At 42.1% G+C, this 26,076-nt stretch overlaps 1 protein-coding gene across 7 annotated transcripts in view; it reads right to left on the bottom strand.

The window, feature by feature from the left end:
* The window catches only part of KIAA0586 (KIAA0586 ortholog), a 117,154-nt gene that overhangs the window by 46,543 nt on the left and 44,535 nt on the right, over positions 1 to 26,076 (bottom strand). For 4 of the 7 annotated variants that reach the window (XM_075843429.1, XM_075843430.1, XM_075843435.1 and 1 more), the window contains 11 exons: positions 25,008 to 25,189; positions 23,455 to 23,573; positions 22,974 to 23,149; positions 22,348 to 22,510; positions 20,828 to 21,044; positions 19,489 to 19,730; positions 18,592 to 18,668; positions 15,600 to 15,734; positions 15,156 to 15,339; positions 13,082 to 13,221; positions 9,649 to 9,739 (listed from right to left, as the gene is read on the bottom strand). In XM_075843429.1, the coding sequence (XP_075699544.1) occupies positions 9,649 to 9,739; positions 13,082 to 13,221; positions 15,156 to 15,339; positions 15,600 to 15,734; positions 18,592 to 18,668; positions 19,489 to 19,730; positions 20,828 to 21,044; positions 22,348 to 22,510; positions 22,974 to 23,149; positions 23,455 to 23,573; positions 25,008 to 25,189 (1,726 nt within the window). The remainder of the gene's footprint in view (positions 1 to 9,648; positions 9,740 to 13,081; positions 13,222 to 15,155; positions 15,340 to 15,599; positions 15,735 to 18,591; positions 18,669 to 19,488; positions 19,731 to 20,827; positions 21,045 to 22,347; positions 22,511 to 22,973; positions 23,150 to 23,454; positions 23,574 to 25,007; positions 25,190 to 26,076) is intronic. The other 3 variants (XM_075843431.1, XM_075843433.1, XM_075843432.1) reach the window with 2 other exon arrangements.

Raw genomic sequence — 26,076 nt, 5'->3', positions numbered from 1 at the left:
TTTCTTTTGGACCACCCAAGTGGAATTTACCTCACACCTTTATATATACAGTATTTACAAGAAATCCCTTTGTATTCTTGTAGCATATAGTCCTCATAACGGTAAATTGTCAACATGAATAAGGAGGGTAACAGAGGGGTGCTGACATAGGTTCATGAAAAACGAATTACCGGTAAGTAATCAATCTTTTACCCTTTCACCTATGACAGCACCCCTGGAGATGTACAATAGAAGTCAATATTTAGGGTGGGACCACAGCTTGTAGTACCTTTCTACCAACGGCCAAGTCAGTCTGCATGCAGTTGTAATCAGTAATGCTTGAGGAAGGTGTGAGGAGAACTCCATGTAGCAGCCATGCATAACTGATCTAAGGATGCCTCTGCTCTCTCTGCCCACGAAGTGGACACCGCTCTGGTGGAGTGAGCTCCGAAGAACTCGAGGCTGGAGATTCTGATTTACATAAGCTAAATGTATGGCCTGTTTGATCCATCTAGCTATAGGCGATCTACTGGCTGCCGAACCTTTGTTAGGACCCTGGAACTGAATAAACAAGGTTTTCTGAGGTTCTTAAATCTTTAGTGATTTTTAGGTACTGGACTAGGTATCTTCTTACATCCAGGCAGCTAAACTGCTGCTCCCTCTGATTTTTAGAGGAATCACAAAAGGAGGGGAGAATAATCTCTTGGTCTAGATTAAAACGAGAAACCACCTTAGATCTTGAAGACCTTACCGGGTTTCCTTCCTAATAGTAGGGTATATGGGGGGAAAGGCAGAGAGGGCCTGTATCTCACTTACCCTACAAGCCGACAAAATCACTAACAAGAACGTCATTTTGAGTGTCAGCATCCTTAGGGTTAGAGTGTCTGGTGGTTCGAACGGTGAGTTTGTCATAGCCTGGAGAACGATATTTAAGTCCCATAGAGGAACTAAGAATCTAATCTGTAAACGGTCATTTACAGCGTGATTTCGCGAGATTACGGTTGCTCTGCTGTAAGTCCCACGCAAACGTTACCGAAGTGTCAGGATTGTGAATAGACATCCTGCCCTGGCTGGAAGCGATGTCTATTCACGGTCAAGACACTTCAGTAACGTTAATGTAGGTGTATGTGACACCACATAGTGAACAACGCAGCATCACTATGTGCTGATTACATGAATGGAGATAAGTGTATGACGCTGATTGATGAGCGTCATACACTTCCCTCCAAAACGCCCACTTGGGCATTAAGAAAGTAATTAGCATAAAGCTAAAATTGCTCATAACTTGGTGAAAATAGATCATTTTTCTAAATAAAAAAAACACTGCTGTGATCTACATTACAGCGCCGATCTCATTATGTAAGAGATTGGGCACTTATAATGTGGTGACAGAGCCTCTAAGCCTAGAAGAGGCAGGCTGCCATGAATCTCCTAACCCAGGGGTTTTTCGCAAATTTGAAATGAAAAAAGGAACTTAATGCGGGTATCTGAACATTTAAGTTGTTAGGCTTGAGGTTTTTATTTAATCCTGCCTGGGGAAAATCTAATATCAAGGGGATATCTGGTTTGTTTAGAGGATTTTAGGTCTACTCCTGCAAAATTTGTAAACTCTTTCCAGGCTCTTAGATATATTTCTGAGGTAACCGTTTCCTGCTTGCTAGCAGAGTGGAAATGACGGACTCAGAGAACCCTCTCTGTCTAAGGATTACCCTTTCAGTCTCCAGACTGTCCGATGAAGCTTTCGAATTTCGGGGTGTATTACTGGACCCTGGTATAGGAGGTCTGGTTGGGAGAATCCAAGGCTGGTCTGAAGACATTCTCCTTAACCATAGTCTCTTTGGCCAGAAGGGGGCTATTAGAATTATTGAAACCTTGTCTTCGCTGATTTTTTTGATCACTCTTGGGAGAAGACATAGGGGGGGGGGGGGAGGGGGCATAACCCCTCTCGACTGCAACACTGGGAACATGCATCTATTGCTGTTGGGTAGTCTGAGGGATCCAGGGAGAAGACTCTCGACCTTTCGGTTTCCTCTGGACGCAAATAGGTCTATTGAGGGAACCCCCAATTTGTAAATAATCTTCTGAAATATCTCTGTATTCAGAGACTATTCTGACTGGCGTAACCTTTTTCGGCTTGGAAGTCTGCCACCTGGTTGTCCCTTCCCTTCAGGTGGACAGCTGAGAGGGTGAATACGGTCTGCCAGAAAAAATATCTGGGAAGATAAATCCATCAGTGGAAACTCTCGTCCCCCCTTGATTATTTATATAAGCCACTGTAGTCAGAATATATTTTTAAATTCTGACCTGAAATTGTTGGTATAGAGTTTTTCATAGTCTGAAAAACTGCTGCCTGTTCCCTGAAGTTGGAGGACCCCTGTGTGGACTGGTCTGGTGGTCCCACTAACCTTGGTGAAGAGAGGAGTTGCAATGAGCTCCCCAACTTCAAGGACTCGCATCCGTAGTTATATTGAGATTAGGGGTGGTTATCCATGGAATGCCCCTCTTGAGGTTCTGCCTGTTCAACCACCATCTGAGAGACAGGCTGGCTGTGGATGAAATGTGGAGGGACTGAGCTAGGGAGAGACTGCTCTTGTCCCACTGATCTAGAATGTCCCATTGTAGAGCCCTGGATCAGAACTGAGCCCATAATACTTCTGGAATGCATGAAGTCATGAGGCCCAGAACTGACACAGCTTCCCTGAAAGAGGTCATATAGGTAAAATAGAGCTCTCAGACTCTGTCCATCAGGGGATTGATCTTTTCCTCTGGAAAAAGAGACATCTGCCTGGAGGATTCTAGAAGAATCCCCAGAAAGACATCTGTTTGGGGGAATCAAATTCCATTTTTTTCAGATTTATGTACGATCCTAAGTTAGGATAGAACTAATTATTTCTATCTGTTGAATCAGGGTCTGAGTTGTTTCTGCCACTATTAGGAAATCATCCAGGTAGTGAATCAGAAGGATGTTCTTCGTCCTGATGCATGGGGTCATTTCTGCTATTAATTTTGAAAACACCCTTGGGGCTTGTGATAGGCCAAAGGGGGGGACTCTGTATTGTAGGTGAAACACAGAACTTTTGAGGGTTACTGCCACCCTTCGATATTCCTGGTGAGGACTGCATATTGGTACATGATAATATGCATTCTCCAGATCTAGTGATGCCATCAGTGTCTTTGGAGAGATTTATGGTTGATGGAATGCCCTCCATGCAAAAATTTTTGTAGGTCAAATAAGAATTTAGTTCTTTTACATTTATTATGACCCTGTATTTCCTTTCTGGTTTCTTCACCAGAGAAAGAGGAGAAAAAAAAGCCTTGGCCTGTTTCTACACTTGGGACTTAAATTAGAGCCCCTTTATTTATAAGTGACAGAATTTCTGACTCGAATGCTTTCTTTCTTGCTGAATATTTTAGGGTCTTTGTGGGAAAATCTGTCTGGGGGAAGAGATTTGAATTCTAGAACATACCCTGTTTTTATAAGTCCTAGGATCCACTGATTTGTTGACATTTTTTGGATGTTCTGGCGTCACTGTTTCATTTTTTTGTTTGCCGTCATTTTGAGGCCTGAAAAGGAAATCCTTGTTCTTCCTAGGAAACTCTGGGGTTTTAAACTCATGTTCCCTAGGGTTAGGTCTTTAATTAAACCTTTTGGGACGAAAGGAATCCATTGGTTTCTTTGTGTAGGGAACCCCTTTTTTTTTCTATCAGATGCTTTTTCTAAGCAGGGGCCCAAACAGATCATCCCCAGAGCAGGGAATTGCACAAAGCTTCCCTTTTGATCCAGTGTCCCCCTTCCAGGATTTTAGCCAGATAGCCCTTCTAGCGGAGTTTGAGAGGGCAGCTGATCGGGCCGATAGCCGCACAGAATCTACCGAAGCAGCGACCAGAAAATCTGCAGCCTTAGATAGCACTGGAAGGGAGAAGAGGATCTGCTCCCTAGAAGTCTTGTCTATAATGTGTAACTCTAATTGTGCTAGCCATATTTTTAGAGACCTAGCCACACAAGTGGCTGCACTACCTGGCTTAAAATGCCCTATAGAAGCTTCCCAAATTCTCTTGAGGTAGTAATCAGCTTTCCGATCCATGGGATCGGATAAGGAGCCTAGATCCTCTATATTTTTGCCAGTGGGGCATCAAGTCTAGGGGTATTATCCCAGTCCCTGCAGACCTCTTCTTCAAAAGGGATATTTCCTTTTAAGAAGTTTGGGAATACCAACTTTCCCATCTGGATTTTTCCATTCCCTTTTGATGAGACTTAATAAGTTTTTATGAATGGGAAAAGTACTCTGTTTTCTAGGCCCTGAGCCTTCAATTATTATGTCCTGGAGAGAACGAGGTTCTTTTGGGTTATCAATACCCCCCTCCCCAATCCTCATCCGAGGTATTCTCTGAAGAGCTCAGCTCTGCTTCTTCCTCTAGCTGAAAATCCTCTTCAGCAGAGGAATCTGAAAAATCTACCCAACTGGAAGAGGTGGACGGTAGATCCTTCTTTTTCTTTAGGGATTTTCTAACTTCTGTCCTCACGATCTCTTTAATGCTTGAAGACAGATTTGTAAATTCTTCAGTGATGATTTTATCTAAGCAATTCTGGCAAAGTCTTTTATTATAAGAAGCTGCAAGTTTTTTATTATGGGTCTTATCCACTTTCTTTCTAGGACCTTCCCTGGGGTAAACATATGTACAAGATAAGCGGACAATATTAGCAAAGAGATAGAGGGTAAGGCTAAAAAAACAAAACCTAAGTCCTGCCTTCTCCTCAAGTAACGGACTGGAGGATCTTGTGGCATCCGAGCGGTCAGCGCATCCTGCTGCTTCTCCTGGCATTTCCATTATGGGAGGAGATGCTGGAGACGGAGGCTCCATATCGTGCAGGCCTAAATAGGCCTTGGATTGGCTAGGGAGGTCCTCTGCTCTGGATGCCTGGAGTGCCTCCTCCCCGTTTGGGTCACCGGAACCACTGCTTCCTGGAGTGTAGGACACGTCACCCTGCCGGAAGTGACGCGTCGCCGCGACCATAAGTTTTGTGCCGGAACCCGCCATGCGTACCAGCCCCACCAGGGAACGGAGTGGGACCCCAGGGGAACCGCTCTCGCGCCAGAGGAAGGTCTCACCCCGTGGGACCTAAAACCACCTCCAGGAGTAACCATCCCCAGACTTAAAGGGAATGTGTTGCCAGCAAAACATGTTTTTTTTTTTTTTTAGTTAAACAGTTAGTGTATAGGTGATTAAACATTGTTCTAATTATTTTTTTTTTTTTTTTAACGAGTCAGGAAATATTATAAATTGGATTCAATTTATAATATTTCCCAGCACTGGTCACTAGATGGAGCCATTCCCAAAATTGCAGCATTGCATGTGGTAGTAAAGCAACCACATTGCTTTATGCTGCAAAATTGGGTAAAAATCCCTCGCTCTAGTGAGCTCTCAGAATCCCCCCCCTCCTTTATCCTGGCTAGTGCCGGGAGAAACGAGGGGTTTGAACGGTCTAACCTCCTACACTGTGTGTCGCCATTTTTTGAGCTAACACACAGTGTAGTAGGTTTACATACACTAGTAAACACACACTGAAACACAAACATACATAGAAATAACTTACCTGCTCCAGGCGCCGCCGCTCCCTCCGGTCCATCCGCTCCGTCTGCTGCCGCTGCTCCATGTGCATAAGTCCGGAAGCCGCGACCGGAAGTAGTAATCTTACTGTCCGGCCGCGACTTCCGGTCCACAGGAAAATAGCGCCGGACGGCGCGCATTTCAAATTGAATTGTGTGGGAGCGGCGCATGCGCCGTTCCCACACAGCGGCGTACACGATAGTGGATGGAACGGGCCCCGTTCGCAGTCCCTATGGGACTGGAGCTGCCGTATTCCATGTCTGTATGTGTCGTTAATCGACACATACAGAAATGGGAAAAAAATGGCAGCCCCCATAGGGAAGAAAAAGTGTAAAAATAAAAAAAAGTAACACACAAACACACAAATTAATCCAAACGTTTTTAATAAAGCACTAACATCTTTAACCCCTTAGTGACCAGCCCATTTTAGGCCCTAATGACCAAGCTATTTTATTCGTTTTTCTATAGTCGCATTCAAAGAGCTATAACGTTCTTATTTTTCTGTCTACATAGCTGTATGAGGACTTGTTTTTTGCGGGATTATTTGTGCTTTTTAATAGCACCATTTTTGGGTACATATAATTTTTATATTAACTTTTATTAACCTTTTTGGGGGGGGGATTATAAAAAAAACCTGAAATTCCGCCATTGTTCTATGCGTTTTTAAATTGACGCCGTTCACTGTGCGGTGTAAATAACATGTTACCTTTATTCTATGGGTCGGTACGATTACGGCGATACCACATATGTAGAGGTTTTTTTATGTTTTACGACTTTTGCACAATAAAAACACTTTTGAACTAAAATTATTTGTTTTTGCATCGTCGCTTTCCAAGAGCCGTAACTTTTTTATTTTTCCATCAATGTAGTGATTTTTTGGGCTTGTTTTCTGTGGGACAAGACGTAGTTTTGAATGGTACTCTTTTGGGGTGCATGGGACTTATAGATTCATTTTTATTATGACTTTTTTGGGGGGCAATGGAAAAAAATTGCAATTTCGCCATGGTTTTTTGCGTTTTTTTTTTACGGTGTTCACTTTGCGGTTTAAATTACATATTAACTTTATTAATGGAGTCATTACGGTCGCGGCGATACCACATATGTGTACTTTTTTTATTTTTTTACACTTACTAAATAAAACCACTTTTTATGGAAAAAAATGGATTTTTTTTACTGTACTTTTTATTAATAATATTTATTTCACTTTGATAACTGATTTTATTAGTCCCACTAGGGGACTTTACTGTGCGATGTTCCGATCGCTGCTATAATGCTCTGGTATACTTCGTATACCAGAGCATCATTGCCTGTCAGTGTAAATCTGACAGGCAATCTGTTAGGACGTGCCTCCGGCGCGTCCTAACACTGCATATGTCCAGGGCAGACCTGGGGGCTTTTATCAAGCCCCCGGCTGCCATGACACCCCATCGGAGACCCGCGATTTCATTCGCGGGCCGCCGATGGGTGACAGAGGGAGCGCACTCCCTCTGTAAACAAAGTTAAATGCCGCGGTCGCTATTGACGGCGGCATTTAACGGGTTAAACGGCCGCGATCTAAGTAAACTTCGATCACGGGCGTTGGAGCAGGAGCTCAGCTGTCAGACAGCAGAGCCCCGGCTCCTGCCTGCACGGGAGACCCGTGCAGCACTTAGACTAGGCTGACGTGAAAAGGCGTCAGCCTAACCTAAAGCCCATTAGTGACCGACGTAAAAAGGCGTATTAGTGGTCACTAAGGGGTTAACATAGTAAAAAAATTTTTGGGGTGACACTGTTCCTTTAAGGTCACTCCCTCCAGAGACTTACACTTTCCAGAGCACCCCTAGGGAGAAAAGGTAAGAACCTGCTAGGAGGTCTGCAACCCAGGGAGAAGTGTTTTTTTTGCCTATCATGACAATTCCATCCGGAGGACTGGAAACCTGAATCGGTGTGTGGAGAGGGGTGTCCTTTTTTTATATCCTCAGGCTTCCTGTCCAGAGATTGGGATGTCTCTCCAGGGGTGCGATCGTAGGTGAAAGGCTAAAAGTTGTTCAATAGTTGATCGCAAACCTAAATGATGTTACAATTTTAGAATAGTAATCCCTCCCGTATCTCTTGCCCTCATGGGTCACCTCAAGTTAGTGAATTGTGAGAGGGCTGGCCCAGCTCAACCCCACTAATAAAAAGGTGTTTGTAAACAAGGTCACTGTTACTGAGACACCATAGGCCCAGGTTGGGTTTTGGAATCCAATTTTTTGGGAGTCTTAGAACAACGCTGTACTGACACTTGGTACGTACAGAAGAATATCTATCACAGAACCACATAGTCAGGAATAATGCAAACATTCAGCAATACAAGTGGAAAGAACCATGTCACATTGACAATCGGAACAGTTGGAAAAAAAAAAGTCACAATGACACTTAAGGAACCAAGAACTATTACAAACTAACACCTGGCATATCGAGAACCGTGTTAAAACTTGCATAAAATATACAATACAAGAATATTGTATAGCCACTTGGGAAATCAAGAACAATGTAATACGGACACGTGGCTGCATTTCCATGAATTTGAAAATTCTGCAGCGTGCTCAAATTTCCACGTAGATTTTTTTCTTTTTTGAAAACACATATTGTACTGGAAATTTCCATGAATTGCACATCGGAAAACCACGGCAATTCCCCCACGTCTGAATGTGGCCTACAGGAACAATCTGAGTAGAACTTGTGTTATGCCTAGTGCAGGGCCTGTGAGGAGAGGAGCACCGGCATTCAAAAGAGAACCGCTTTATCATGAACTCTTCCCTTCAGGCAGTTTAGGAGACATATCAGTGTTAATGTTTTCCATAGGTTTTCTAAACCAGTCAACCCGTATAAACACACACTATTTATATATACCCTATGAGTTAATAGAGAAGAGTCAACTGTTTAGGATCCTCATCTATTAGCCAGAGCAGAGAGTGGTTACAAAGAGCGTCTCTTGTTCTGGAGGACCTGTCCTGTCCTGTCCTGCCCTGCACAGACAATCCATTGATTTGAATGGTAACTGTGTAATGCTTAAAGGGGTTTCCCCATGAGGGACATTTAGGACATATCCACAGTCTGTGTCAAACGTCAGATAGATCCAGGCCCCACCTTTTTGTGCTCCCGCTGCTTCCTGATTACATGGTCAGGAGTTACGGAAACAACATATTGCGCTAAGCTATGCTGTTTCCGTAACGCCCATAAAAACGAATAGTAGTTACGGAAATAGCGTAGCGCTCATGCTATGCTGCTTCCGTAACGGCCTTTCACTACTATGGGAGTTACGGAAACAGCGTAGCTCAGCGAGTTATGCTGTTTCCATAACACTCGACCATGTAATCAGGAAGTGGCCGGGAGTCAGCGTGAGCACAAAAAGCTAGAACAAATTGTGGGGGCCCATTCTAGAGATAGGTGTGGATCTCACCTCTGGGACCCACATCTATCTGACATTTATGACATATCCTGAGGATATGTCAAATGTCCCTCATAGGAAAATCCCTTTAAATTTTCCCTGTGGTGGTGCTGCAGGGAAAATGAACACTTCCTGCCAGGATTCCCCAGATGTAATAGCTGATCGCTCCGGTCCTGGCAGGGGAACAATTTATCATCAACTTATTGTCACAGGACCTAGTAGGGATTGTCCAAAGCGGTCAAACCCTTAAACTACAAAGCCGTAATATGCAGTTTGTTTTTATTTACATAGGAAATAATCAAGAACAGAATGAAAAACTGTTTCAGGGTATTTATGTAAAATAAGTGGCTTCACATTTAATAAGACAGAAAATGAAATTTTTAACCAAGAATTTTTTTAAAACCACAAACAATGTCCACGAACCACAATCTATGACCTCAGTGTGGAGGACTGCAGGAACCAGTGCTGCCATCTTGTGGCACTCTGTAGTATTTACCACTTGAATTGCCTACCACATTCCTTCACTAGGGGTGTCGGACACCTCCCAGCAGTATGCACTTTCACACCAGCATCAGAATACTTAGCATGTGCATAGAAAAACATCCTCTGCCAAACCACTGGCTGTTAAAACTCAGACAAACATTTACCTTGCTGTGGATCATTGCTTGATTTAACGCCAACTTGTATGAAGCGGGTAGGCACTGCCTGGTGCTCCCTTTGAGGTTCTCCAGGACCCTGCTATAATTATAGAATGTGTTAAAAAGAAACAGAGAATGAGATACTAAAAGAAAGAAGTAAAAGACACAATGCTGCCTCCTGTAAACTGACAGCTGGTAACACCTTCCTTTCCACAAACAGTCATTGAGCAATACCCTGGCAGCAAAAGAGTTAAAAGCAGCCATAAATATGTCTCCTTATAAACACCTAGGCTTTCTTGCGGTGATGTAAGTGTAACGAAAGCCCTGCTGTCACTTCGAGCCTAGTTCTCACGTTTGCTTTTAGATAAACCATCTGGGGTCCTTATGTAGTAAGCAGGGTAAGTCCTATCATCTTGCAATAACCCGTGAATCATATCCTGTAATATTTCATAGAGAGGAGGTCAAGTAAAATCTGAGGCCATAGCGCACACGGACCTATGAATGGCTACTTGCGGAGATCGTTTTTTTTTAATGCTTGCGCACTATATAACGGATGACCTAATTCAGGCATTAACAGTTTTTGACGAAGTCTCTTTTTAAATAGTTTGGGTAAGTTATCGGTCACATTCATGCTAAAATTGCTGCCGTAGTTAGGCTAAGTTTCCACCATATTCGGTGTGCACGTTTATTGTATGTGCCGGGAAACACCCCTGGCTGCATATGTTGGACAGTTCCATAGACCCCTATAGACCCGATGGATATGAGAGTGTCATTTTGGAATCCGCCAAGCAGATATAACATAACTAGATGTGCTTGTTTTTTTTATTTTTTAAAAATTGAAAAGGAAAGTGCAAAATATTAAAGGCAACAGACATCCAAAAGAGTGCGCTCATGCTAAGGCCTCATGCACACATCCATGACCGTTATATACGGCCGCCAAACACGGACTGCACCATAACATGTTTCTGGAGTAGTGCAGCCCTTAATAATAGCGGATATCTTAACCGTTCGGCCTCGTGCACACGACTGTACTTTTATGTCCACAATTTATCTGCATTTTTGCAGACTCATTCATTTCTATGGTCCCGTGCACACTACTGTGGTTTTCACAGATTCGTGCTGCTGCCGAGTCCAGATTTGCGGCTTCACAAACTTGTGAAATCAATTGTTGCAGATCTGTAAATCCCGGATACACAACAAAAGGCTTTTAGCGGACAAATAGACTGAAAAGAGCCATGGTTTTGTGGCCCGCACTACCGGTGCATGAGGCCTTAATCATGGCTGGAGAAGAAGAAAAACTTTTTTTTAACACTTTTACAACTGTAGGTACAAACTTTAAAGAAAAAAAAGTTCATAGTGCAGGAGTTTAATTGAATAGTTTTTCTAAATGATTGTATTGGGGTATATTGCTGTTAAACCGCACCACGGACTGGAACTAACCTGATAGTAAGAGACTCTGCTCCTGCCTCCTGGGCTACTGTCTGCAGGACGGGAGTCAGGGCTGTCGGATCTTACAGCACTGGCTCCTGCACTGTAGACTGGTATGTGTTGTATTGAGCAATATTCCCTAAAACATTCATTTAGAAAAACTGTTACATTGCATGATAATGGTTTTCTTTCATATATCTGGAGGGGTGATTTAATGAATATGGCGCGCATTTTGACAATCTTTTTCGAATGTAATTTTGCCCTTTTTTCTAATGCTAGAGAACCGACACTTGAATCTCAGAATACCGTCAAGATATTAAACTCAATGTAGGAATATGTAGTGGGACTGGTGGACTAGTGAGTCAAAGTACTAGAAAGGCAAAATTGTCAGGTGCAGGTTAAAGATGCCGTGGTGTAGAAGCAGCTTATGGCTTAAGTGGGTAATTCCTGTAACGTCGGTTGCTGATGGCCCAGTGCTGCAGTGTAATGTTAGGAGATGCGGGACATTTACACCTTTGGCGTTTGTTACTGTCTAAATATAACTTAGAAAGTCACATGGAGCTGCTAATTACTAAGGTTTCCATTCAGTGTGTGCGGACTAACATCAATGCCAAAACTGACTTATGACTGGGAGCGGTCTGTGCAGTGATATATATGGAGGTTCAGGAACGGTTTGTGCCGTGATCTTGGGGGTCCAGGAGCGGTCTGTGCAGTGATCTATGGAGGTCCAGGAGCGGTCTGTGCAGTGATCTATGGAGGTCCAGAAGCGGTCTGTGCAGCGATCTAGGGAGGTCCAGGAGCGGTCTGTGCAGCGATCTAGGGAGGTTCAGGAGCGGTCTGTGAAGTGATCTATGGAGGTCCAGGAGCGGTCTGTGCAGCGATCTAGGGAGGTCGAGGAGCGGTCTGTGCAGTGATCTAGGGAGGTCCAGGAGCGGTCTGTGCAGCGATCTAGGGAGGTTCAGGAGCGGTCTGTGAAGTGATCTATGGAGGTCCAGGAGCGGTCTGTGCAGCGATCTAGGGAGGTCGAGGAGCGGTCTGTGAAGTGATCTATGGAGGTCCAGGAGCGGTCTGTGCAGCGATCTAGGGAGGTCGAGGAGCGGTCTGTGCAGTGATCTAGGGAGGTCCAGGAGCGGTCTGTGCAGTGATCTAGGGAGGTCCAGGAGCGGTCTGTGCAGCGATCTATGGTGCGGCAGGGCGGATGCCGACCAACTCTCCCTGCAGCAGTCTTGCGACTGGGGGCGAAAAGGGAACTGGAGATGCCAGACCACCATTCTGGTGGTCGGTGGGAATCTAAGTGGTTGGACCCCCACTGATCTAGTAGTTATCACCTATCCATTGACTAGGCGATAATTTGTTATCACTGGATTAAACCTGTATGGAGTTTGGAGCTCTGTTTCAGAAAAATAGTGCTCTGACCCCTGTAAAGCTATAGTATGACATTAATAAGCAAAGAATTTTGGATCAAAATACAAAACAAGTTCAAAGACTGCGTTACACTTCGAGAAGCTCCAGTTTTAGCGATCTTTGACATTTTATTAAAAACAAAAAGGATCACAAAACGTAACAGCTCAAAGATATCTAAAATCTCCAAACTGTGAGCCAAAGAGACAAGACAGGAACCTGAATTCTAATGGATAATTGGGGTGCCAGCCCATGGCTCCCCAGCAATACCACCCTCTGACATGCTGTACCTCTGCTTCAGATGTATGAGTGTTATGTATATGCACATCTTATGTTGTCGGTTTCGTGTAATATAAGTAAAAAAATTTAAATCTAATAGGAAATATTAAAAATGTTTCTTCTAACAAATACACCATTTATCATTACAGAACCAGACATTTGTTTTCAGATTCTTTAAGTACAATATTTAGGGTTTCTTTTCTGGCTGAGGCTATAAAATATTAGGTACTGAAAGTCACTTGTTTGTTCCAGAAGTAGAAATAGACCAAAATATAAAACACATGTGGGAGAAGAAAAAAAAAGTCAGTACAGAACAAAGCATTCATGTCTTCACCTGTGAGGTGATTCTGGCCGCAGCTGGAATTTGGTGAAAATCGTCGGCATGTGGATAATAAGCAGGCAAGCGCTGAGACTCCAGATCACCGAGACTCAGTGGCCCAGAACTAATATTATTGGCGTCTCTCTGACTTACTCCTGTGGAGGGAACATATTTTCTTTTAGTGTACGAATAAATGTTTAAAATGCAGTTCAATAAAAAGAAAAATCCTTCAGTCGTCCTGTTCTGTCCAGTTATTAATCTCGTAACGGGAACGTTGTATAACGACAACCAATATGGTACCAATTTCAGTGTCTGAAGGGGTTGTCAAGAAACTTTCTAAGAATCCTGAGCAGCAATTCTGCCTGGTTCTATAGTGATAAAGAGGAGGTGGTGCATCACTGGACATCCTGGCATTTAGAGGTTTGTAATAGCTGGGTGACAACTCCTGTGCGAACTGCACTGGCAGCCATATTGTTGGTCACCCAGCTTTCCCTAAAAGTCGCTAAAGCGAAGAAAATTCTGAACAGTCTATAACTGGAGTCTATAACTTAGTAATTACTTTTACTAAGGTTTTTTAACATTTGCATAATTCTATATGGTAATGTAAAATGTTATTACAATATGGACCTACACTTTAACAAGTCACTGCAAAAAGGCTATCGTTTTAATCCCTTTAAATCTGCTCTTGTATATTTATGTCACTAAGACAACCACTTTCCATATTTCCTATGAATTTCATAGGGGGGGTAGTCCTAGCTCGGGACCCTCTCTATGAGCTAGAGTGGAGAGCTGCTAAGGATCAGCGGTTTTGGCGGAGCTGGCCCGGCTATGTATTACATGGACGGTCATTCTTGAATGGCCACCATGTATGGTTGGCCGCAATTTATCCTGGCGATAACAGCTGATCGCTAGGGGTTTTAGAAGCCGGACCAGTCACAATCAGCTGATCGCTAGGCTGGCTTAGTCACAAAAAAGGGGTTGTCTGCGTGAGACAACCCCTTTAAATACTAATTACCAATGATATGCTGGTACTATATTGTACATTGTAGTGAATGAGATTTAAAAGAAATCCATGTTCAAGCATTGGAAAAAAACTAAAAAAAAACAATTCATTTTGAGTACATGCTATCGTTCTAACGTCAATGGGGACAACTTCGACTTTGAAAAGCCCTTATTTTGCTAAAACGGCTTCTTTAAAAAAAGAGCTGTGGCAACAAAAATATATTCACGTATTATTGTTTATTTCTGTTACTTATATGGCGCCAACATATTCCACAGCGCTGTACAGAGGTGGGTCTTACATTACTGTCCTCATTGGGGCTTACATTCTAAATTGCCAATTGTTTTAGGGGTGTGGAAGGAAACCGGACTACCTGGACAAAACCACGCAAACACTGTGCTAACCACTGAACCACCGTGCTGCCCATTGCTCATGTCATTTTTTCCAAGCATGTATAAGTTTAATTGTTGTAAACCATCTTTTACCATACAAAAATGGAAAGATCAGGCCCCCTAACCTCTGCTGTGGCAGCACAGCAGTTGTCCTGAGCATGTGCATATGCCTCTCAGACAGTACAGGCAACATCTGACTGTGTATAGAGAATTTGGTCTCCATTCTGCAGCAGTACACGGAGCCTACTTTACAGTGGAATTTAAATCTCGGAGGCTTCCTTGTTTTATGATCAAGATTTGGATAATTTCAATATATTAGGGATTTGTTATTTAAGCGCTACCCCAGTATATACTTTAAATTAGCCCCAAAGGTAGAGCTCCCATTCGAGTGTATAATGTAAACTCAAGTCATAAGTCTTTGTGAGATACAAACTCCATAAAGATGTTATACATCTACGGTCCTTCCCATATTAGTGTATTTTGTCCCTAAGGGTGGGTATTCTGGTTTCCTCACATGCTCCAAAAATATGCTGATAGGTTAAATGGCTTTGAATTAATTTGGTCCTAGTATGAGCATAAGATAAATCAATTAGATTGTGAGCCCCATTGGTGAATTGGACTGATGTAAATAGAGCATCTCTGTGCAGCGCTGTGGAATATTTTGGCTCTATTTAGATCAAACAAAAGTAAAGATTACCTGGTATATTTATTTGTGGTACATGGGATGACATATGTATCTTGAGATGTCCAGCAGTTTGACCTGTAGTGCGGGATTGGTCTATAAAAGCAGAACGTTCCACCAGGATTTGCTCGGCTGCGAGTGTCAGACATGGCCTCTGACCTTCACTGATTTCCCCCATGCTGTTCTCATCCCCAGAGCTCTAAAGCAAAGACAATAAATAGCCAAGAAAATTAACACTTCTGGAAAGACAAAAAAAAAAAAGCAATCTGCAAATGTCTCCTAAAAAGATGCAACGAGACCTTATATGCCGATAGAGCAAGATGCCATATAAATACTAATAAAGAAGGTGTAAAAAGGTAAAACCTGAAGGAAACCACACACAAACACTCAAATTCCTGCACCCATCAACATACATAACCTTATTACCTTGCTGCCATATAGAGTAGCAGAGTAAGTTACCTCAGGATGGTAGAAAACTTCTTGCCCTGCAACAGAATCCTGATTCAATTTGGCCAAAAGCGACTGCATGGGGTCATGATGTGCTCCTCGCAGAGGTCTGTCGATTACCTGTCCTTCACTGGGAGGATCGAATTCCTGGGGGAAGAATCCCACGGTTACTGGTATTATATATATATATATATTTTTTATTGAACATTTAACATGAAATAAGAACGGTTGTAGTTGACTACAAAGAACAAGCGGGCTCATCTGTCAATAATTGGACAGGTTTCGACACTATGTAAAAGTTACTGAATTGAGTAATATCTGACAGACTGCTCAAGTTATTTCACCATGATAAATGTCTCTAATACTATAGAACGTTATCAAATAGGCATAAGTTCTGTGCCAGGTATGATCAGTGTATGTATATGCTCCAAAGCTGCTGAATAGATAGGGGCAAAACTCAGAAACGTATTCAATTCATACATTGCAGATTCTCGGTACATGTTCCCTACCGAAAATCAGCAGTAAAATACATGTAAACTAAGTATTCAAGGCCCGTTCACATGTAACGTACACTGCAGATTTGAGGGTATACGCTGCACATGCACTGATCTCACCCATAGACTGTTTCCAGTTTACAGTTTTTAAGTTGCAATCCATTTAAAAGGGGTTTTCCAATGAGGGATATTTATGACATATCCATGTCAGATAGGGACCCGCACCCATCTCTAGAACGGGGCCCCCTAAACCTTGTTCTAGCTTTTTGTGCTAACGCTGCCTCCCGGCCACTTCTTGATTGCATGGTCAGGACACGGTCGGGAGTTAAACAAACCGCGTAACTCGCTGAGCTACGCTGTTTCTGTAACTCCCATAGTAGTGAATGGCATTTACAGAAGCAGCATAGCATGAGAGCTACTCTGTTTCCTTCACTCCGGACCATGTAATCAGGAAGTGGCCGTGGAGGCAGCGTGAGCACAAAAAGCTAGAACAGGGTTTAGAGATGGGTTCGGGTCCCAGAGGTGGGACCCACATCTATCTGACATTTCCGAGATGTCCTGTGGATATGTCATAAATGTCCCTAATGGGTGAACCCCTTTAATACAGGAGACATATTTGTTTATTTGAAGAATTTCTACAAAGTCCAGTTTAGATAAATTTTCACTATATGGACAAAAAAAAAAAAATATAAAAAAAAATTAAAAAAAAAGGAAAAATATTTCTGAATTTAAAACTAGTGCCGATCAACTAATCAGACTTCAGCTCTCATTTTTCAGAGGCCTATTAGAAAAATGAATGGTGCCATGTAGTAGATTGCTAAGGGCAACTGTTCCATGATCCCCTTTTACTAGTTCAGATAAATCTTCCCCTAACTTGGGAAACGTATTTTACAAATACATTTTTTTCCCCGTCTGTACTTACTAGACGCACGCTAGGGAAGACGACGAGCAGGACAAGTGCTACTATTACAGGGGCTGTCCAGTGCTTCTATCAGGGCTCATTTGGTATAAAATATTTAAAGAGAACCTGTCATTCACATTATGCTGCCCTCACTGGCGGCAGCATAATGTAGTGACAGGCAGGCTGATTTCAGCGGTCTGCCACTTATTAAGTGAAGCAGTTTCTGAGAACTTTACATGCAGCGTGGCCAGATCGGAGTCCGGCATATTCAAGAGCTGCCGCTGGCTCTGCCCGCTCTCTGCTGATTAACAGATATCTCCTGACTAAACGCCAATATTCTGGCGAGAAAAAAGTAGCAAGTTCTGTATTGCACAAAAATTAGCGACTGTTTTTAACTTTTACATTGCCTCCGGCACATTTGGGAACAAAAAAAAAAAAAAAGTAGGCGTGACTTAAAGGGGGGCAGGTCAACTAATTTGCACTAGAAACTGGTGTAAATTATGACACAAATCTATGCCAGCTTTTAACAGGAGTAGAGTTGAGACTGGCGCAGACAGCCAGACATGCACCGGATTTATTTAAGAGGCCTCTGTTACTTCAACTCTGGTGTTTCATGTGCCAGTTTTAATACAAAAACTCTTAATAATTCCCCAAAAGACTACAGCACTGTGAAATTCACATTTCAGTTGTTGCCTGTGGCAGAATATCAAAAGATATTGAGAAGAAGATTTTAGAAAGTGTCCCGCATATAATGTATATAAGTGTCCCGCATATAATGTATATAAGTGTCCCGCATATAATGTATATAAGTGTCCTGCATATAATGTATATAAGTGTCCCGCATATAATGTATATAAGTGTCCCGCATATAATGTATATAAGTGTCCTGCATATAATGTATATAAGTGTCCCGCATATAATGTATATAAGTGTCCTGCATATAATGTATATAAGTGTCCTGCATATAATGTATATAAGTGTCCTGCATATAATGTATATAAGTGTCCCGCATATAATGTATATAAGTGTCCTGCATATAATGTATATAAGTGTCCTGCATATAATGTATATAAGTGTCCCGCATATAATGTATATAAGTGTCCCGCATATAATGTATATAAGTGTCCTGCATATAATGTATATAAGTGTCCTGCATATAATGTATATAAGTGTCCTGCATATAATGTATATAAGTGTCCTGCATATAATGTATATAAGTGTCCTGCATATAATGTATATAAGTGTCCTGCATATAATGTATATAAGTGTCCCGCATATAATGTATATAAGTGTCCTGCATATAATGTATATAAGTGTCCTGCATATAATGTATATAAGTGTCCTGCATATAATGTATATAAGTGTCCTGCACTTCTTTTGACGAGGCTGTATTTTTACGCGTCGTCGTTTGACAGCTGTCAAACGACGACGCGTAAATAACAGGCCATCTGCACAGTACGTCGGCAAACCCATTCAAATGAATGGACAGATGTTTGCCGACGTATTGTAGCCCTATTTTCAGACGTAAAACGAGGCATAATACGCCTTGTTTACGTCTGAAAATAGGTCGTGTGAACCCAGCCTAAAGGTTAAACATACGACTTATTACCATATCATTAGTGTCCTTAAGAGTGCTGGACAGACTTTCCGTCAAGTTTGGATAGACCAATCCACCTGCTGCCAATACTGGAAGAATAAAAACACACAATTTAATAGATCAAGCGAATACTTTAAAACGAAAAGACAGCAAATATTTAAAACCATAAAACATCCAGGAAACTGCAGTCACACAAACAATATACCAATACACAAAATGATTAATAAAATACGTGAAGCTCAGTTCCAATTTCTTACAGTCCAAATAGTTTTCTATGATTTTCAGACATGGTTAAAAATGAATCTGCCACGAATGTACAAGCTGCAATAATCATGCAGCTTGTATCTCCGTGACTAGGAAGCTACTGGAACGGTGCTGTATTTCCCACTGCATTCTGCAAGCGCTGCGGCCAAGAGAACAGCACCTTTGCAATGGTGCATTCACAGTCATTCTTTGTGGGTGCAGGAGCTCCCGATTCACGGAGATACACGTTTGCAGCCTGTACGTCCATCACACATTCTCTTTGACAATGTGAGTGGAAGGTCCGAAGTTCTACTACCCCTTATTAAAGACAAACTAAATGGTCCTATTTGACTACATCCAGATGTAGCTATATAGAAGTGAGCCAGTGTGGAAGTGTTCATTCCATATTGCTATAATATTTTAGGGTACACGTAACAGCCATGTGCTGGTAGTATGTGGTACGGTTTTAAACTCCGCAGAAACGTAAAAGGGCCAGACGTTAACAAACCGTTTAAAAAGTATGTCCTGTTCCCATTTTCTTGAACACTAAAACTAAAGCTCTTCTTTTTCAGTTCTAGAGACATATTGCTTGTATCACACGTAGATATGAAAATATATTGAATAACCACGGCGCTTTCTAACCATTTCGTTTCTTAAAGCATTTACCTCTTGGGACAATTATCTGTCCATAACTATACAGGACCTCTCCTTCGGAGAGCGGTTTGTCCGTGGTGTCTGACTCGGTGACGGTCACGCTGCTCTCTTCGGTAGAAGTTGAAGAACTTGATGAAGAATAAGCAGGAGACAACATTTCTGGTTTAGGAGAAAGAACAATTGGGTTCTGTGGTTCCCGAGCCCCAGCAGAGATGAAGCTCTTTGGTTCTTCTTCTTCCGCCACGCTCATTACACTAAATAAAAACATGGATGAAGATGTAATGAAAAAGATGCATGCAAAAACATGAATAAAGAGGTGTATGTGACCGTGTCCTCGCATAACTGATGTTCACTAAGCAATTTTAGCAACAGAAACTGGCAGACAGCTGTATTATATATGACTGTGCTACACTGCATACAGCCTTACCGGTGATCGACTGCAACATAAGAACATATAGAGGAGCGCTTCCAGGAATAATATGTATAGAACAGTAAATAACAGCAAGTAACTAAAGATGAGCACTCATCTTGTGGTCCTAGTGCTAGAGATACAAGATATAAAGAGGCTGTGTTAACTCTCCTGACAGGTCTGTTTTAGTGAACACTTATAGTCCCCATGATATAAAGTTGGAGCACCTTTTCTTAGAACTCTGCGTTGTGCATTTCCCCTGTTATTCCTCCTGGAAATGTATTAATAAATTGACAAATAGGCATTACCATTGCCCTGAACGATCTGACACTCTCCACAGTCACAGAGGAGAATCTTGTTGCTGTAACATATCGACATGTTTAAGAGTCTGGGCACTTCATATGGCACTGCTGCGGTGTATAGATATACCCGTAATCTCGTAGGTTTTTTGTAAATAATGATCGTTTTATATTTCTGGTATATCCATACACCACAGCAGTACCATACAAAGGGTCCAATCTCTTAAACATTTTGATATCTCCTATGACAGAAACCTATTTATACAGAGGTTATCGTAGGATGGGTGCAGGGTGGCTCAATGGATAGCGCTCTTTCCTTGCAATGTATAAGAAATGGGTTAGAATCCAACATTTTCATGCAGATTGTATCCTTTACCTGTAATTGCGTTCCTATGTAACAGAGCCCTAAAGTGTGTGTGCGTGTATGAGATGGAGAAATGAGACGGTGTGTTCCCCTGGAGATCGTGATTCACATGTACTGCAATGTAGATTATGTTGAAGTGAAAATAATGTATAACTAATAAAATATATACCTTCAAGTTTACAAGCCTGTATAATAAAGTTGTGATTTGGTCACTACATTTTGTTTGAGTCTGTCTGGTGAGGCCACGGTCCAGCGTGTACATTATAATGTCCTACTTACACAGCATCTTTGTACTGAACGGCCTCTTTAAGAGAGTGAGGGTTTTCTTCTTCCAATGGCAGTTCCGTATTGCTCCAGGGATTGGGAAGAGGACTCTTTATGGAAGTTGGTTCTTCGCTATCTTCTGATATAAGAGGTGTGGGAATAGTCACTCTGGTAGGAGAAGCGACTGGTGTAATTGTGGGTGTCACTACCTGGTTTAAGGGAATCATTTGTCCTAAAAAAAGGATTATTAAAACTCAATTGACATTTTCTTTATTACATTCATTTAGACCTGTATCAAGAAACCGTTCATTCACAAAATCTACAAATAGGACACGAACATCAGTAACACATTTACAAATATGCAGGTAGGAGATATATAGTAGGAGGTAAGAATGCCCAAACAAGTAGCGCTGGTGTGCCACGTGGCTTAGTACTGCATGGTTTTACCATGCATTGCCGTGTTTTTGCAATGCGGTTTTTGCCTGCTTGGCTTGTACGTGTGAAATCTTGTGCTTTACCTGTACAAGTAAAGTGGGCAAAAAACTGGCTGCCGTTTTTCTGCGCAATGCACTACCGCTAAGAGACTCCAAACTCAAAAAAAAAACGAAAAAAAAAAAAAAAACACAGTCGTCCTCTTCTATCAAGATGTCTAATTTCAGCTATTTCACTATATCGGTTCCGGGTAAGAGCTGGATGACAGCCAATATAGCCACCCTCACATCATCCACCATAGTCATCACTAGTTTTCCAAGACTCCAGGCAAATCTGGCCCATGTGGAAAAATTGGGTGACGTCCACAGGGAATGCCATCATGGTGACCCTACTGAAGATCACCCATTCACCTCAGAAACAGATAACCAAGACATGGCAGAATAGACTGTTTACCAACTTGAGAGAAAAAGAAAAAACGCCACAGGCTGTATAGACATAGTTAGTACGGTTGAAAAGAGACATATGTCCATCAAGATGAACCAAGGGATGGTATACAGTCATTTCAGTTTTTTTGCCGTGATTTTTGCAGAATTACACATGTTTGCAGTCATTTTGCCAAAAAGGAGGCAAAAACGGAAAATTGACCGTGACGGGTAAACACAGCCATGATCTATAAAAGGTCATTAATAATAAGTAGCAGTCCAGTCCCCTCATCACAGTGGTTATATGAACAAGTTTTTTGGCTGCGTCTACACCTATACTTTGGTTTTGTAGTGAGCGATAAATCGCTGTTCATACGAATGAATTAGGCTAGAGATTATTATCTCACTACGAAAAAAAAAATTAAAGAAATAAAATTTAAAAAAAAAATATGTGATATCGCTATGATAAATTGCAGTCCATAGGAATGCAGAGATTTTATTTTTATTGCCATATGCTGGGATTTCAGAGCTACAAACTTGTCCTGAACGATATGGAAGAGATTTTCAAGCTATTTTTGTAGTGAGATAAATAGCCCTAGCCGAATGCATTTCTATGGACAGCGATTTATCTACAAAACAAAAACTTCTAGGTCTAGCCCCAGCCGAAAATGTAAAACTAACCTGCATTTTCAGTTTCAACTTGTTGAAGTTCAGGTTCATCTAATGAAGTTTGTGGAGAGAGTTCAGGTGTTTTCACTATTGATGTTTCCCTTGGGGGTGGGAGAGGAGAAGATGGTGGTGTGCACTGGGGAGTGGGAACTGGAGTCATCTCAGCAGGTGCCGGCTGAAGGAAATAAAAACCATTGCGTCACATTATTATATACATTCTTCTCTCTGCATGTTTGGGTTTCTAAACCCCATATGTCGGAGAGCAGAGCTCGAAGAGTATTAAAAAATGAGCCTCATAGCCCAGTTCATAGCATAGTCACTGGACAGGAATCATTAAATACAGCTATCAATGAAAATTGAACAACTTATTGGGTGCACAAAAAAAAGTGAGAGATTTTGTGAAAAACAAGGGGAGATTTATCAAAACTGATGCAAAGGAAAACTGGAGCAAGTAGCCCATATGAACCAATCAGGTTGCAGCTTTCATTAAAAAAAAAGGCCTCTGAAAAATGAGAGCTGGAAGCTGATTGGTTTCTATTGACAACTGCTCCAATTTTCCTTTGCACCAGTTTTGATAAATCTCCCCCATTGTGTGTTCTTTATACATTGTGTGTTCTTTATAGCCACATTTAATCTACCTGAACCACGGTCGGCTTTGGTGGAGAAGCTGGCACACGTCGGGTCTCCCTTTCACCCAGCATTATTGCAATTGTCTCTGCCAGGGCTTCATTGACATACCGGCGAATCAGGCTGGATTCTACAGCGACACCGGCATCAACAAACAACTGCAAACCTTCTCCTCCAGCTGCCTCTACTGCCAGAGAAAAGCGGCCCCATTAGTGTCTGTGTATCAGGACACTACTCTACTTGAATGTGAAGCAATTGGTGAGATAACAGTCATCTTTTAACATTAGCGCCCAGCAGTTCAGGCTAATGATCACCACATTATCAATGACATCAGACAGACTAATATCTGAGAATTTGTCATGTCCGGTCTGTTGTCTACTATATTGATCTACTTTGTATTTGCTGTGCTGACCAATCAAAACTGCCCTGTGAGTAGTAAATGTAAGACGCACTGTAAATATGATGAATTGAACCACGCAACAATCAACCTACCTATATCAGAAGACCCTGATTCACTATTGTCGTTGCTGGACCCCGTGACGTCAGGGATGACATCCTGCCTTCTTGAGTGCATTTCACTGATAACTTTGGCCATGATCTCCTGCTCCACCCTGATGGATATTAGAAGAAATTACACAGACGGCAGCTTCATATTTAAAGTGTAACTAAACTTCCTACTTTTGAAATAGTGACATGTCAGAAGTTATCAGAAAAGGTCTGAGCACGGAGACCCCCACCGATCGCTAAAGCGAAGCTGCAGAAGTGGTCAGGTGATCGCTGTGCCGCTTCGTTTCTAATCATCTCTCCTCGGAAAGCCAAGCAGAGCCGATCAGAAACCAAGTGGCACAGCAAACACCTGAGTACTTTGCAGCTTCGCTTTAGCGATTGATGAGGGTCTCGGTGCTCGGACCCTCACTGATTATAATTTCTGAAATGTCACTATGACAAGTCAAAAGTTTTATGAAAGTTTAGCTACCCTTTGAGGCTCAATGTACACGATGCGTATTACATGCGGTTTTGCCGCTTGTTTTTGCATGCAATACAATAACCAGCATAATCAATGAGATTCCAGGAAATCTCATGTACACGCTGCAGTATTTTTCGGGACGGAAATTGATCTGCGGTGCGTTTTTAAAAAAAAAACTGCAGCATGTCAGTTTAACTTGCATTTCCGCCTGCGAATTGTATCTGCCTAGTGCTGTGGAAAATCGCACCAAAATCCGCAGCATGAAAACGTGACGAAAAAACGCATCAAAACTTTTAAAAAAAAGCACTGAAAAACGCACAAATTTCCAGCGTATTGCTGCGGTTTTGGTGCATCTTTTCGGAAGCAAAATACACATGTACATGTAGCCTAAAATGCGATGTACAGTATTATCCCACAAATGCCCCTTCCTCAGCATCAACAGTGGAAGGAATTTGAGGCGATTGCCCCAAAACTGAAGCTGTGTGCCCCAAACCATGATAGACGGAGGACAAACCAAACACACACTATGTGACATGTAAGTCCTAAGAGGCAGCAGGACACGAAACTCTGGGGTAGATTTCATAATTGGAGCACCGTCTTGCACATGCTATAAATGAACATGGTGTGAGAGTTTAAAAAACACCAAATTAGACCTTTCCATTGTTTTCTGCCACTTTTATAACGAGAAAAGTGGAGGAAAAACTTGACAAAAAAAAAAAAAAAAAAAAAAAGAGTCATGACTCTGAAGCCCCGCCTACTCCCCCGATACATTTAGACGTGTTGGAAAACGTGACGCAGGGCATTCATAAACATGGCGTTCAGCCACAACGCCATTTTTAATGTATTCACGTCAAAATCTGCCCCAATGTTTGTAAAAGGGATTAATAAGGGAGTGAACCAAAAGTCATAAAATAACAGAACTAATTTATTCTTACAATTTTTTGCACAGATATTAAAAAAAAGCAACAAGGTATCAGCGCCCCCATTTAATAAATACACTTTTATCCTATTCTTGTTCGCCAAGATGCATATATGTTATACACGGACTATGAAAGAACAGAAGTACAGTGAGTCTTACCAGCTGACCAATCTGTTCTCCAGGGTCTCTTTCCTTGTAATGATTCCATCAAGAATATCAGCATTTGTCTGTGGAGCAGGCGCCGGAGGAGGGAAAGGTATTCCGCCGTATTGAGGTAGATTTAGATCACCAAAACCATGAAGCTCCAATAAAGGCTCCGGGACTTCATCTACCGGATCATCCTAGAAACATATAGCAGAGTTTTAATACAAATGTGGGCCAGTTTCATGTGTGTGAGCCTTTAGATGACAGTCACAGCGACCTCCCCTATAGTGCCTGTACCCAAAAAGTCAACTGTAGTTTCCCTTAAGGCTTATTGTCCAGTAGCGATAACATCAGTGGTGGTGAAGTGTTTTGGGAAAATAGTTTTAGGACACATTAACGATGCACTGGAGGGTAAAGATCATCATCTGCAATATATAGGCAAAATTGATCTACTAAGGAAGCTGTTGCCTCAGCCATGCACACTATATTAAAGGGTAACTAAACAGGACAGATCAGAAGTTTTGATAGGTGGGGGTGCAGGCACTGAAACCCCCACTAATCGCTAAAACGAAGCGGCAGAAGCGCTTGTGTTAGCAGTGAGCCGATTAGATTGTTAATTTTTTCCCATAAATGTATCGGAGTACGGGCTCAATAGAAAGTCTATGAGCCCGTACTCCGCTAGATCGGCTTTCTGAAAAAAGCTGAACAGAAACGAAGCGGCTCAGTGCCCACATGAGCGCTTCTGTCGCTTCGTTTTAGCGATTGGTGGGGGTCTCCGTGCTCAGACCCCCACCAAATCTTCAGACATGTCAGAAGTTTGTTGAAAGTTTAGTTACCCTTTAAGTCACATGGATGCTAGTTGTAATGATGTGAGAGTCTGGTTTGTGTATTTTAGCTCAGCTTTCAATACGGTGGTGCCATCATGGTTGGTGGCTAAGCCTGGAAGACCTGGGCTGCCATCGAAATTATGCAACTGGTTGTTGAGAATTCTAGGAATAAAGTAGTTAAGTTTGGTTACTCTTTATCAACAGCAAAAAAAAAAAAAAAAATCATAGTGGGAGTCCCACGGGGGTGATTGGGTCCG

Source organism: Rhinoderma darwinii, chromosome 12 (genome assembly GCF_050947455.1).
Source record: "Rhinoderma darwinii isolate aRhiDar2 chromosome 12, aRhiDar2.hap1, whole genome shotgun sequence".
NCBI lineage: Eukaryota > Metazoa > Chordata > Amphibia > Anura > Rhinodermatidae > Rhinoderma > Rhinoderma darwinii.
This window is presented reverse-complemented; position numbering and strand designations above follow the sequence as displayed.